Below are 13,324 nucleotides of genomic sequence, written 5' to 3'. Positions count from 1 at the left end.
TTAGGGAGAAAGATGGCCAGAAGAATCAAAATTATTAAACCAAAAAGGTCAATCTTCAAATTAAGTTTTGGACCAGGTGTAGTGCAGAAGGTTGGACCTTTCCACAGTCCCAGTGCTACCGGCAACATGGCTGACCCTCTAGAACTGAAGTGAGGCTCTTACCACACGTAGTCCAGGCTACCCTGCCTAAGGAGGGAAAGAGTTGCTGGCTCTGGGAGGTAAAAATAAAGCCTGCTCCATAGTGGGGAATCTCATGCCTTGTACTGTAATCCTGATTTAAAAAAATATGGCTAGGGAGGTCATAGGTCTTTGGGGGAACCCACTGTTGTTACTTTGTAAATGGTCACACCATCAAACTGCAGCTAAATATTTACGTTCATACACATAGGCGTATGCTTTTCTTAACTTTGGTCAGAGAACCTTCACTTCCCTGTTCTCTTTGCCGTGAGTAGTGGTTAACAAAGAGACTCATAACTGGTCAAAGCACACAGAAGTAATTCTGAGTGCTCGGACAGATCCAGTGTCCCACCATCCAGGTTCAGGGAACTTTGTGAAGGAAGAAACAGAATGAGCGTAAGAGCTGGAGGATGGGAAATGGTGCAGTGAAATACTGACTTTTTGACATAGACACAGAAAGACAATTATCACATGTACTCACTCATAGGTGGTTTGCAAACATAAAGCAAAGAAAACGAGCCTACAAACCACAATCCCAGAGAATTTAGACAACAATGAAGACCCTAAGAGAGACTTACATATATCTAATCTACATAGGAAGTAGAAAAAGACAAGATCTCCTGAGTAAATTGGAAGCATGGGGACCTTGGGAGAGGGTTGAAGAGGGGAAGGGAGAGGCAGGGAGGGAAGCAGAGAAAAATGTAGAGCTCAATAAAAATCAATTTTAAAAAAAGGAAAAAAAGAGAGAGAAGGCTCATTTCTTCTATACCCCAAGTGTCACAGTAAGGTAGCAAGACATATTTTGAGTGAAAATACAGTAGTTTCACAAAATGTGAGAAATGCAATAAACACTTGTGTTTTAACAGACACAACATGCAATGTACATTACAAAGGATTGCTTTATTGTTTCTGTATCTGTGCAGAGTCTTTCCACCTTGGCCCAGCAGGACCCACTTCCTGGATGATGACCATTGCTTAGCATCTTAATATAAAATTTTCTTCACTGGTAGATGGACATGGAAAGGCACGAGGCTTTACAAACACGATGATGTTGACAGTGCTGGGATGTGAGGAGCGGTCAGGTAGTACCAAAGTATCCAGGGGCTCTTGCGGAGTGAACCCCACTGTCACAGGAGAGCAGTGCTGGGACCTGAGTCAGAGGAAACCAGAGCTTATCCAGGCTATACCTGGGGTGCTCACAGTGGGACATTTGGCCATGACAAATAAATAAATGGTGCTGTGGCTTCTTCACAGTGCTCTACGGTTCAGCTATCATTTATAATTTTTTTTGCAATTAAAAATGACAATTGGAGTACGTATAAGAAACTACACGTGATAGACTGCTGAGATGACAGGCGATTGATGTGAAGATTTAAAGGGCAGTCTAATATTACACAGGCATCTCCATGATATGTTACAACACAGGGGAACTGATTAGGGAGAAAGCATTTAAAAACCAATCACGTCCAAATGCTCCTGAACCTAAACTGTTGGCTATCTTTACCTGAAGGGAACGTTTTGCCCACCCCTTTCAGCCAGTCTATTTTGAAAGGCATCAATTATAAACTCAAGGCTGGGCTGGAAAAGTATGACACTGAAAAATGGGAAAATATAGAGCAAAAAATGATGGCTTTCTCTGCCTGTATGAGCTGCCTCTAAATGAGATGTGTACCATTCATACGTCGAGATTACTTCTACTGGTTAAACTTACTCTCACTCACAAAGACTGACTGTGACGCCACGTTAGTCAATGCCTGGCAGGTCCAAGGAGCCAAAGCCACATGGTGTCTTTGGATAATCTGAGCCAAATGGCAAAAAGAACCATAGGGTGATATTTGTAAAATACTCAAGTAAGGTTGTGAATTACATTTTGCATATTTTGCTCTCATATTCCTCCTTCTTGGACTGTGGAGTTGCTCCATTCACTGGTAAACTTGTGGCATCTTCCTTGATTGAAGCTGGGTCTGGGGTAATGGCTCTTTTGGTAAATGCTGGCAAGGCTAGAGGAAAGAGAAAAATAAACCAATATGAATATAAAACTTGGGCCAAAAAAGTAATCTTGTAGAAGTTAGTTAATTAAACATCATATTTAATTTAGTTTTCTATAACTGAACTTTACACCGAGCAGCAGATCTTTAGCATAAATAAAATCAGTCCATTTTCAAAAACACAGCTGATTTTAAAACTCAATTTTTAAACTTGTATCTGAGAGTGGGAGAAGTATGCTTTGTCAGCATACAATGGCACAAGCACAAAGAATTTACAGGGAGAAAATCCGAAGGCCTCCTTTCATGGAATCCTCTGTGTTACACCCTTTAGGCTACTAGCAATAGATCCAGAATCCAGCTTTGCTGTTTTTCTTATCTCCCTTCAAAGCTTGAGGCCAGAATCACACTGTTCTGTGATCTTTTCCCTCCAGGCTTCAGCTCTTAGATCCCTGCTCATCCACTACTCTTAAAAAGCAATAATACAGTATGTATTATAACAAAACTCTGTCTTAGAACCAGTATGTCCACCCACACAGGTTCCGGGAGTCTGCTTTTGTCTGCCTGTCCCTTCTATGTTATCTAGGAGTGAGTCCTCACAATCCCGTCTCCAGAAGTCACCTGTGTCTTCCTTTACACCATCCCTGTCTCTTCAGCCCAGGCTGCCATTTCCTCTCTGTCTTTTACCTTGTCCTCAACCAGTTTAATCAGAATTACCTTCCTAAAAAGTAAACAAGGGACGCTCTGTTCCTGCACAGCCTCCCCATCTTTGTGCTTCTGCTGAAGTTAGAATGAAATCGAGGCCCCTACCAGTGGCTGCCCCTCTCAATCTCCTTTCCATCCTGGCAGACCACGCCCCCTTTCCCCAGACCATTTGAATATTCTGCTCCTGGTACAAGGATCTCTTTTCCCACCCAATTTCAACTCAGCTAGCTCTTTTTACTCTTTTTTTCCCCCAAGTTTTGGGTCAACTGTAGCTTTTCCAGAGATGCACCCCATGACCACCCACTTCATGCTCCTGTCCTGGGGTCCCTTCCTCACTCTCCTTTGAGGTACCACCCACCCTTATTATTCACTACTTCTTTCTCCTTGAGATGAGACGACCTTGTCTGTCATTACTGCCTCCTTCAAAAGTGATCTCAAAGCCTTGTATACAAACCACTCAAGTTGATGCAAGTGAACACCCTAAGAGAGTTTTTAAAGAGACAGCCAATTGCAAACTTTTTAGATGTTTTTTAGAGAACATGGAGAAAGAAACCCTTTTGTAAAATTACAAAACCAGAGCTTAATCATTTAAAAATATTTGATGCTTAACTGGTTAACATACTGAACTAAAGCATAGTTTCATAAAATAAGCAAATAAAAGAGGCAGATATGAGCCGGGCGGTGGTGGCGCACGCCTTTAATCCCAGCACTCGGGAGGCAGAAGCAGGCGGGAGGCAGAGGCAGACAGATCTCTGTGAGTTCGAGGCCAGCCTGGTCTACAAGAGCTAGTTCCAGGACAGGAAGCAAAAGCTACAAAGAAACCCTGTCTCGAAAAATCCAAAAAAAAAAAAAAAAAAAAAAAAAAAGAGGCAGATATGTTATACTTCCAAGCAATAAATGATCCTTTGATGAACAAGAAGCCATCATTCTTATGTTATCAGCACCCCTAACATTTTTATTGCCACATATTGTTGGGATTGACCATGTAGGATAGATTACTTAAAAAGGAGTGGTTCACAATTAACTAGGCAGACTAGGCAGACCTTGAACCATTAGTATAGTAATTAGTTTCTGTTATTCTGTGGACTACTTTTCATTCAAAAGATATAAAATGTCCTTCAAAATACAAACCAAGATGCCAAGCTTTCGTTTCCTAGCAATCTAAACTGAGATAGGAGGTAAAATAGTTTTTTAAGACAACTTTTACTGAACTGTTTTTCTGAAAGTATCAAGTTAGAGTAAAATCTATAACTCACCTCTAAATTCTATAATAATTCTAGATAATGTTTTGCCCTACTGCAAAAATAAACAAAACAAAAAAAAAAAAACACAGTACTTTTCTTAGGTCCACTCATTTATTTTTTAAAAACTCTACTCTTTGGGGTAGTTTAAGATTACAGACAATTTGCAATCTAGGTTTATTTTAAAATTTGGTTTGGAAACATCAATTCCACAGAAATTAAGCATGTTAGTCTCAAAAGCTGGAGAGTTCTAGAAGTGACCAAAGTGCTACAGACCTCATTCAAGTCTAGACTAGTCTCAGCCCTGAGAGGGACCTGCCCTGGGGTCGTGTGCCTTTCATCTCAAAGGAGCTACACATGAAGACCAGCGGCCAGTCGCCACTTATAAAAAGTGAAAATGACGGCTCCCAAAGCCGACATTGTGACGCTCTCTTGACTAAGCCCCCACTGTCTACAGGCTGAAGGTAATGGAACCAGTCTTCTAAAAGAGGATCCTGACTCAGGGCAACAGCTTCCAGCCAGCCAGGATAAATTTGCTAGTGATCATGCTTTTAATAATGGATTTCTGTGTTCGTATTTCCAATGGCAATATAAACTTACAATTTATACATTTCTTCCCTTCTTCCTGGCAGAGGGAATCCACCTTCTCATGAATTGACCCGAACTACACAAAGCTGACATAAATTACTTCTTAAAACAAACTTTCATTAATGCTGGAGCATTCGAGAGACCACAAATTATGCAGTGTTTTCCCATTTCCTTTGTTTTTTCCATGGTCCATGTTTCTGTGTTCGGTTTGGTCACAGTTTGACAGAGCCCCTACGTCGGCAGAATGAGTGCCTTGGACTCCATGGCACGGGACAAAAGCGGCCTCATGCAGTTCGTATTCCATCACAAGCAATAAGAGCCTGCTCTGTGGACCCGGAAAGCAAAGTCCGTCCACGTGGATAGGGCTGCAGTCATCTCTTCGCCAAGTTTCCACACAGGTTGAAATGGTTCAGAGCTCCAAAGCCAGATTTTACACTCAATTTAGAAGTTAATAAGAAAATTGGACATTTGCTGGTCAGATATAAAAACTGAGGTTTTTGTGGTAGCATTTGTCTTTATAAGACTCATGTCTAACCAAAGTGTACATCTTTACATCAAGGAGTTTCAAAGTAGTGTAGAGAACACCTGGGGTTTCCCACTGCATCTCTTGGAATCCTCCAGAGGCAAACACAAGCAACTCTTTAAATGTCATTCTTTGTTCCGTTTATATAAAAAAGTCTAAAATGCTATTTTCTGATTTATCATTTTTAGACATTATCCACACCCACCCACTTCTTCACACCCATCCTTCTAAAATAGCTATTGCTGAAGTTTCAGTTATGTCAATACTGAGTGTTTATATTTTCATGACCATGTAAATAAACACAGCTCAGAAACCACCTAATAGGTAGACTGTAACAATGATTCTCTTCTTATTTCTCTCCCCAAGTTTATTAATTGACTCATATTAATTTAATCTGCTTTTGTTCTATGACAATTTGCCCCAGTGGCTGAACAAGAGCTCCATGATTCCAGGCAGAATCATGCAGAATATCTTGCAGGAGTTTTGGTGAGGGTCCAGTATTGATGGTGTACTAGAAGCAAGAGGCCTGGAGCCCAACCAACAACACTTTATACAACGAACGTTGCAAGTAAAGTTGTCTGGACAAAAGTGTGTACTTTGTACCATGCCGAAGCTCCCAACGCCACTAAGATGAATGAAGAGGAGATGGAGAGGCAGGAGAGATGGAGGAGGGAATTGTTTGTTTTTTAACTTTTTAAAAATTCATTCTTTGGGCCGGGCGGTGGTGGCGCACGCCTTTAATCCCAGCACTCGGGAGGCAGAGACAGGCGGATCTCTGTGAGTTCGAGACCAGGCTGGTCTACAAGAGCTAGTTCCAGGACAGGCTCCAAAACCACAGAGAAACCCTGTCTCAAAAAACAAAAACAAAACAAAACAAAAAAAAATATTCATTCTTTGTATCATTCACATCATGCATCTCAGCCCCATTCATCTCCCTATTCCTTCATATCTGCCCTCTGCCCCTGTAACCTCCTCCCCACAAAATATAAGAGAAAATAAAATTTCAGAGAAAAAAAAGAAGCCGCAGTATGACACACAGTTTACCTTTTTATCCATGTATCTTTACTAGGAAGTGTTCATCCCAAAGAGTCATTGGTCCGGTTCAAGGACTCTGGTTTCTACTACACTATCAGTGCTGGGCCCTCACTGGGACTCCTTCTGGGACATCTTGTTGTTGTACTGTGTTGTGAGGATCTTGTAGTTTTAGGTCCACAGGTACAGCCCCTCATGTGCTCCAGCAGATCACAGATGGGGTGGATTTGGGGGTGGGCCAACTCATAACCCAAGTTTTGGGCTTGGGTAGTTGTGTTGTTGGCCAGCCCGCCAGCTCTCCCCTATCCTCATGACTCATGACCAGGGTGAGACGGCATTGTCCAGGCTAGTTCACCCCTTGCAACAATGACTGGTTCTCCTTCCTTCATGCCCTCAGGGTCCACTCTCCCACACAGACAGCTTCAGAGCCAGCTCTACTGTGTTGTCCAGGCAAGGTGCAGAGGCCACTCTCTTGAGTGCTGCAGCTGGTGAGGGGAAAGGACAGCTCTCTGCTCTTTTGTTTGCTTGCTTTTGTATTTTTTGGTCTTTTGGGTTTTTGTTTGTTTGTATTTTGATAATATTCTTATTTTTATTTATATTTTATTTTTTATTATTTCTTTTAAAGGTTTCCTTTTGTGGGGGATGCTACAAAGGTGAAGGGCAGATGAGGTGGGGTTGGGATTGGGGTATCTGGTGTGAAATTCCCAAAGAATCAAGATTTTTTTTTTTTAAGTGTGAGTACTGACTTGGGCCAGGGAAGCAGAAGGGAACAAATATAGAGACTCATAGGCAGACACAAAGCAGAGAGTGAGAGACCTTGGGCCATTCAGCCCTAAGTGGGATGTCTCCATCAAATCTCTCCCCTCAGGGCTCAGGGAAACCTGTGTAAGAGGCAGAAAGAGTCTAAGAGGCACAGGGAATGGAGGACACCAGGAAAAGAGGGCCTTCTAAATCAAAAGGCTTAAAGGTCCTATGAACTCACAGAGACTGAGGCACAGGGCCTTCACGGCTCTGTATCAGGTCCTCTGCACTAACATCATACCTTCTAGTTTGCTGTTTCTCTGGGATTCCTGGGTGTGTGAATGAGTGGTTCTCTGCTTCTTGTGCTTTCTTTTAAGCTCTTTTCCTTCTGTTGGTTTGTTTTGTTCAATTGTAATGTGTTAGTCATTCTTATTACTTTCCCACAGAACCACAGAAGCCTCTTTTTTTCCTAATGGGAGGTAGAAATGGGATAGAGATAGAAAGAGAGGAGAGGTAAAAAGTAGCTTAGAGGAGTAGTGGGAGGAAAAACTATAATCAGGATACATTATATGAGAAAAGCTATTTCCAATAAAAGGACAAAAGTGAGTGCCCATTTAAGGGTCACTAATCCTGAAGACAGAAGAATGAATAACACAAACCCACAAAGTCAATGGGCTTCAAGGGCAGCAATCTTCCAAGTTTCCCAGGTCAGGAGAGAAAAGGGAAACCGGATATAGAAGGAAAAGGGGTGGAGAAGACAGAAGAGGACTTTAAAAGATAGGAGAAAAATATTTATGATTTTCAACAGCAGTTTTGGATTGGGAGAAGTATTTTTTTTCAATGCCCTCATAAGGAAAATAATTTTCAACTTGGAATGTTGTAGCTGGTCAAACTTAGAATTGCATAGTCAGCCAAAGCCTCGATCAACTGTCAATGGAAGATTCCATTTTCAGGGACACAAAGATGAAAGACACTAACCTCCCTCTCCTCAGTGTATTTCCATAGAAGCAAGGAGTGAGGAAACAAGGGCCTGAGCAAGTGTCTGGTGCCATATGTATCACAGACTGCTTAGACAAGCCCTTTCACTCTTGGTCTGCACGCTTCCTTTGTTCTCCCCAAACTCCAAATCTGTGAACCGTGTCTTGTCTATTTTTAATTAAATTTTACAAGTTTGTTTTACTGTTTTATTTTATGTTTATTAGTGTTCTGCCTGCATATATGTCTGTGCACCATGTGCTTACTTGGTGCCTGCAGAAGCCAGAACAAGAAACTTGGATCCCCCGGAACTGGAGTTACAAACAGCTGCAGGCCAGTGTGGATGCAGGGAATGGAAACTCAGGTCATCTGAAAGAAGGGCCAGTGAGCCATCTCTGCAGCCCCTCCCTGAATTCCAAATTTGTAAATTACATTTATTAGTGTGTATATGTATGTGTGTGTGTGTTAAACACATAGACAGAGAGAGAGAGAGAGAGAGAGAGAGAGAGAGAGAGAGAGAGAGAGAGAGAGAACATGTGTTTGTAGCTACACACGTGCCACGGTATGCACGTGGAGGTAGTGGAGGTCAGTGCACAGACTGCGAACATTTGTTCTTCATGTGGGCCCAGGGATTGAACTTAGGTTATCAGGTCTGGTGGCAAGTGCCTTAACCCACTTGAACTATCTTGTCATCGCTTGGTTTTTCTAAAAACCTAATTTTTTTCTATTATCCCATTCTTCTTCCTGGTCCCCATTTCTTTTACTTCACATTTTCCTAGATTTTATTTCCCATTTGTCTAGTTTCTTTCATTTTTACATCCTACTTTATAATTCTGAGACTTTTTAAAGCCTGTATTCCCTCTTCTAGTCTCTAGCTTTAGTATCTGAGGACACCTCTAATTATCTTATTTGACAAAGGCTCTGCTCTATTCTCTGCTGGGCATGGCAGTTTTCCATTTAAGGGTGTTCAGTAAAAAGAGAAGTCAGAGGATAATTTCTCTAAGTGCAATTAGTCTGCCACAAAAACAGAAGTATTCAGTGTTAACTAAATTTTGAGAAGTACTGAGGAGATAGATATAACTGTGGCAGGAAAATCATAAATAAAACTTGTCAATAAAAAGAGTAAACTATAAGGCTCAAATAATAAATGGAGGAATTCAATTAATTTTTTACATCCTATAATATATGCAGTGACAAGTAGTTCTTCATTCAGACTATGTTGCAATAATACCTTTTCCTATACTTAATAATTTTATTTACTTTTGAACCACTACATTTGAATAGAACCCCATAACGTCTGCTTATGAGAAATAATATCTTAATTGGAAAAACGATCAAGGCTGGCTACAAGATGGTACAATCAAAACCTAAATGTAGTCTCTCTGAATGCCTATTATGTAATATTATATATAATTCCAACAACCTTGATAGTTCTTACAACACCTTCTAACTACGTTGTTTTAGGAGCCATTTAAACAGAATTAAGCAGCAGTGGAAAATGGCTGTTCTTCTCCACCCCTGGTCACTATCTCCAGGCTCTTCAGTCTATCAGTGGGTGGGACTTCTAATGTCCATGTAATCTGAGAAAAGTTTTACATTACTTAATGTGAAAGACACAAATTCTGGCAGAGCCACACACCAGATTTTGCAATGCTATATCCAACTTGAGATGTAATCCATATTGAAGAGTGGCCGCAACATCAGAATAGCAGAGGGTTCACACAAATACAAAATCACTTGGTAAAATGATTAAGATAGGAAAGACAAAATGCTTAGCTTTGGGAATAAAATAATCATGATATAATGAAAACCAAACCATTTGTCAGAAACTGATAAATATTTATTAAATGAATCCATGAATATAAATAAGCAAAAATGAGAGATATCACGTTTAAATTTGACCTACTTCTCTAAGACTTATTCTGATATATTATTTTATAGCAGGTTAGCTATTTTAAATGACAGAATTATCAAATTTAATGTATAACCCTCCAGGCCCATGATAAATTGAAGAACTAAATTATTATGCAAATTAGAATCTATTAAATAATATTTGAATCCCGATGGCTTAGATAAAAGTAGACTTCAAAAAGGACTTGTATATTCATTTACCTAATTTAATTGAACATTAATTGGGCTTTTAATATATGCCAAGAATTATGTGGCAAACTAAGGAAGCAATGGTGAACAAAGCAGACATCACTCGTGCCGCCATTCAGTTCAGTCTGTGGTGGAGGGGATTAAAAAAAATCAGCAAATGAAAAGTTACTCAAATGATAAAAAATCAATTTATTTGTTGTCCTATTTAAAAATTTTGTATTGAGTTTTGGCTGTTTAAAATAGAAAACACGTTTAAAACCATAGGACTGATGCCTTCTTCAATGTTGTTGGAGGCCACTAGTTCATTTCCCAACAGCCTTGACTTGAAATAATCACTCAGAAACTATATTATTTACAATACTGTTTGGCCAGTAGCTTAAGCGCATTGTTAGGTAGCTCTTACATTCTAAAATAACCCATCTCCATTAATCTGTGCATCACCATGAGGTCATGGCTTACCACAAAGTTTCGGTGGGCTCCAGAGGAGGCATCTGTCTCCAGTGGTGGCCGCATGGCTTCTCTCTGACCCCGCCTACTTTCACCCAGCATTGTTTAGTTTTCCTGCCTAGCTCTATTCTGTTAAGCCATTGGCCGAAAGTAGCTTCTTTATTAACTAATGGTAATAAAACATATTCACATCATACAGAGGGGAATCCCACATCACTTCAAGTACAACGCATAGACACTGAATGTTGTGAAAGACACCCACTGCAGAAGGCAAGAGGAGAGAAAGCACTGTGGTAACTGGGTCCTGGGCTAGCGAATCATCACATCTTACTGTTGCCACAGAGTAGAAACAGTGAAACTTAGTGTGTAGACATGTATGCATGCTTACTCTTTGTACAAATAAATATTTATGAATAATTACATGCAAATATATTCCTGTTTTGATGATTTCCATTTTGTTAAGAGATAACTTTATCTGCTCATCTATAGTTAACAATCTTTAAACCAAGAATTGGTTTAACAGACATTTTTACTTTGGATAATTTACTCTAATTTTTTTTAAAATGTTTGAATTCTAAACACAAATTCCATGTTTCAATTCAGTGAGTTGGGTACCATCAGAGGTGTTTTGGGGGGACTTTAAAAAAAATTTTTTATAATTCATAATAAAAATTTTCTCAAACTTTAGCATGAATATTACTATCATGTACTAGCCTTAAAATTTAATTTCCCCATGAGTTATACTTTTTTTTACAAATCCAATTTAATAACTGGTAACAGACTTTATTACTTACAGTTGAAGTGTGGACTAGACAGCAAGGAACTGCCATCCTGCCAAGAGGTTGAGTGATCTAGGCCACGGATGTGGGAACCTCCAAAAAAGGGCCTGTCATCCTGAGAAAGAAAGTACCACACTTCAGTTCCAAGATCAAAAGATGCATGGACAAAAGAGCGTCATATAAATGTACTGACCGTGAAACTGGACCTTAATACACAAGCTATATATATGAAGAAGAAAGCACTCATTGCTGTGCAGCATGACATTTCTTTGCAGCCTTCTTCACGACACATACATAAAAGGGCTTTAGAGACACATTTACAAAGCTATATGTTCCCTGCATTTGGCTGAAAACATTTTGAAGTCATTACATTATCCGAATCTTCAACTTAAGTGTTACCTGCACACTATCCATTGGGCACACCATGCTTTACTCAGCCATTATCTTTCTTGGCATTTAGATGGTCCCCATAAATAACACTGGGAGAAGTACCTTTTCCATATTTAGGTCTACTCCTTATGACATATTCTTAGGTTGAGACAGTGTTCAATAAAACAATTTTACATTTAAAATGCATTTTATCAGACTGCTTTCTGTATGATTATATTAATATGGTCTTTTACATCCAACAAATATTTAATTAAAAATATAAATAATAGGTCCTTGTCTTCATATGTTACACAAATGTGTCTTTCTTAACTATTAGAGGACAACTTCAAAAAATTTCATTGGTTAAACAGATTAAAAACAGGTACTTGATAAACTTAAATAAGTAGTGAAATTGCAATTTTTATGATTCTTTTCAAATTATTTACTATGTTCATTATTCCCCTTCTCCGATTCATTCAACAATAGGAGGTAGAATGTACTATGTGCTGGGGCAGGAACAAGTAAGATATTGGATTGTGTGACCAGGAAACGTTCATTTTTTCCAAAGGAGAACGGCATTCATTAAACAAATAAACTACACAAAATATGGTGTAATTAGAAGCATGATACACACTTTAATAACAGTAAACAACAAAAAGACGAACATGGAATTTAGGCTAAAGAAGAAGCCCCTTGGAGGTAATGTTCAGGAACTATTTGAGTAGAGCTCAATGAAGACACTACTACATGGGTAGCAGCAGGGGGGATTTCCGGAAGTGATTCAGAAAGAGCTTAGGAAGTGAAGGAAGAGGACCTCATGGTTGCAGCATTCTGAAGTGAAGTCTAAGTGTGGGAAGAAGCTACATTTTTTTACTTGAAATTTTAATTTTTAAATAAATATATTTGTGTGTGCACCCAAAGGTCCAAGCATTTGAAGCTCTGTGTGTGTGTGTGTGTGTGTGTGTGTGTGTGTGTGTGTGTAGATTGGAAGACAAATCTCTAGAGTTGGTATTCACCTTCTAACTTTGTGGAATCTGGGATTGGACTCATATCATTAGGCCTGATTGCAAAGGCCTCAATCCATTAAGTCATCACGCTAGTCCAAGGTTAAATTTCTTAAATATCATTGAAAGAAAACAGAAGTTGTGTAAAGAGAAGGATGATGATAAGGTGTGACTACCATCTGAAACATACAGTGGGAAAACCAGACTGGCTAAAGATAGCTGGTGTCTGGAGAGTTCACATCAAGCAACTGTCAACAAGGTGGTCTAAGAAGATGCCTCAAATGCACTTGTCCTTGTAGGAAGGCCTGATATAACATGACTACCTGGTGAATTCACTGCGGTTTCTTGGATCTCAACCAGTTTTTTGTTTGTTTTTTGGATCACATATATTGTACATAAATGTAAATAAACAAGAAGGTAAAAATAAAAAGTATATACACATATAAACGCTTCTATAAGAGGGTTTTTGTTTCCTTCTCATTCCTCGAGTCCCTGCATGTATGTAATAGAGCACAGGATCTATTACTCATCTCCACGAGCCTCCTGCTTTTCCTAATATTACTGTATCTCCATCATCACCATTATATATCACAGCTTCATTTACACTCTTAATATCCACTCTTACGGTTTAGTCAGGATTTTATTCCTATGACAGATG

General features: G+C 39.5%; 1 protein-coding gene across 5 annotated transcripts in view; it reads right to left on the bottom strand.

The window, feature by feature from the left end:
• Positions 1-1,090: 1,090 nt before the first annotated feature.
• Cep128 (centrosomal protein 128) overlaps positions 1,091-13,324 on the bottom strand; it is a 335,390-nt gene continuing 323,156 nt past the window's right edge. For all 5 annotated transcript variants that reach the window (XM_057783389.1, XM_057783390.1, XM_057783391.1 and 2 more), the window contains 2 exons: positions 11,309-11,408; positions 1,091-2,177 (listed from right to left, as the gene is read on the bottom strand). In XM_057783389.1, the coding sequence (XP_057639372.1) occupies positions 2,041-2,177; positions 11,309-11,408 (237 nt within the window). In that variant the 3' untranslated portion in view covers positions 1,091-2,040. The remainder of the gene's footprint in view (positions 2,178-11,308; positions 11,409-13,324) is intronic.

This window comes from Chionomys nivalis, chromosome 10 (assembly GCF_950005125.1).
Source record: "Chionomys nivalis chromosome 10, mChiNiv1.1, whole genome shotgun sequence".
Lineage (NCBI taxonomy): Eukaryota > Metazoa > Chordata > Mammalia > Rodentia > Cricetidae > Chionomys > Chionomys nivalis.
The sequence above is the reverse complement of the archived record's forward strand: the minus strand, read 5'-3'. Positions and strand labels throughout refer to the sequence as shown.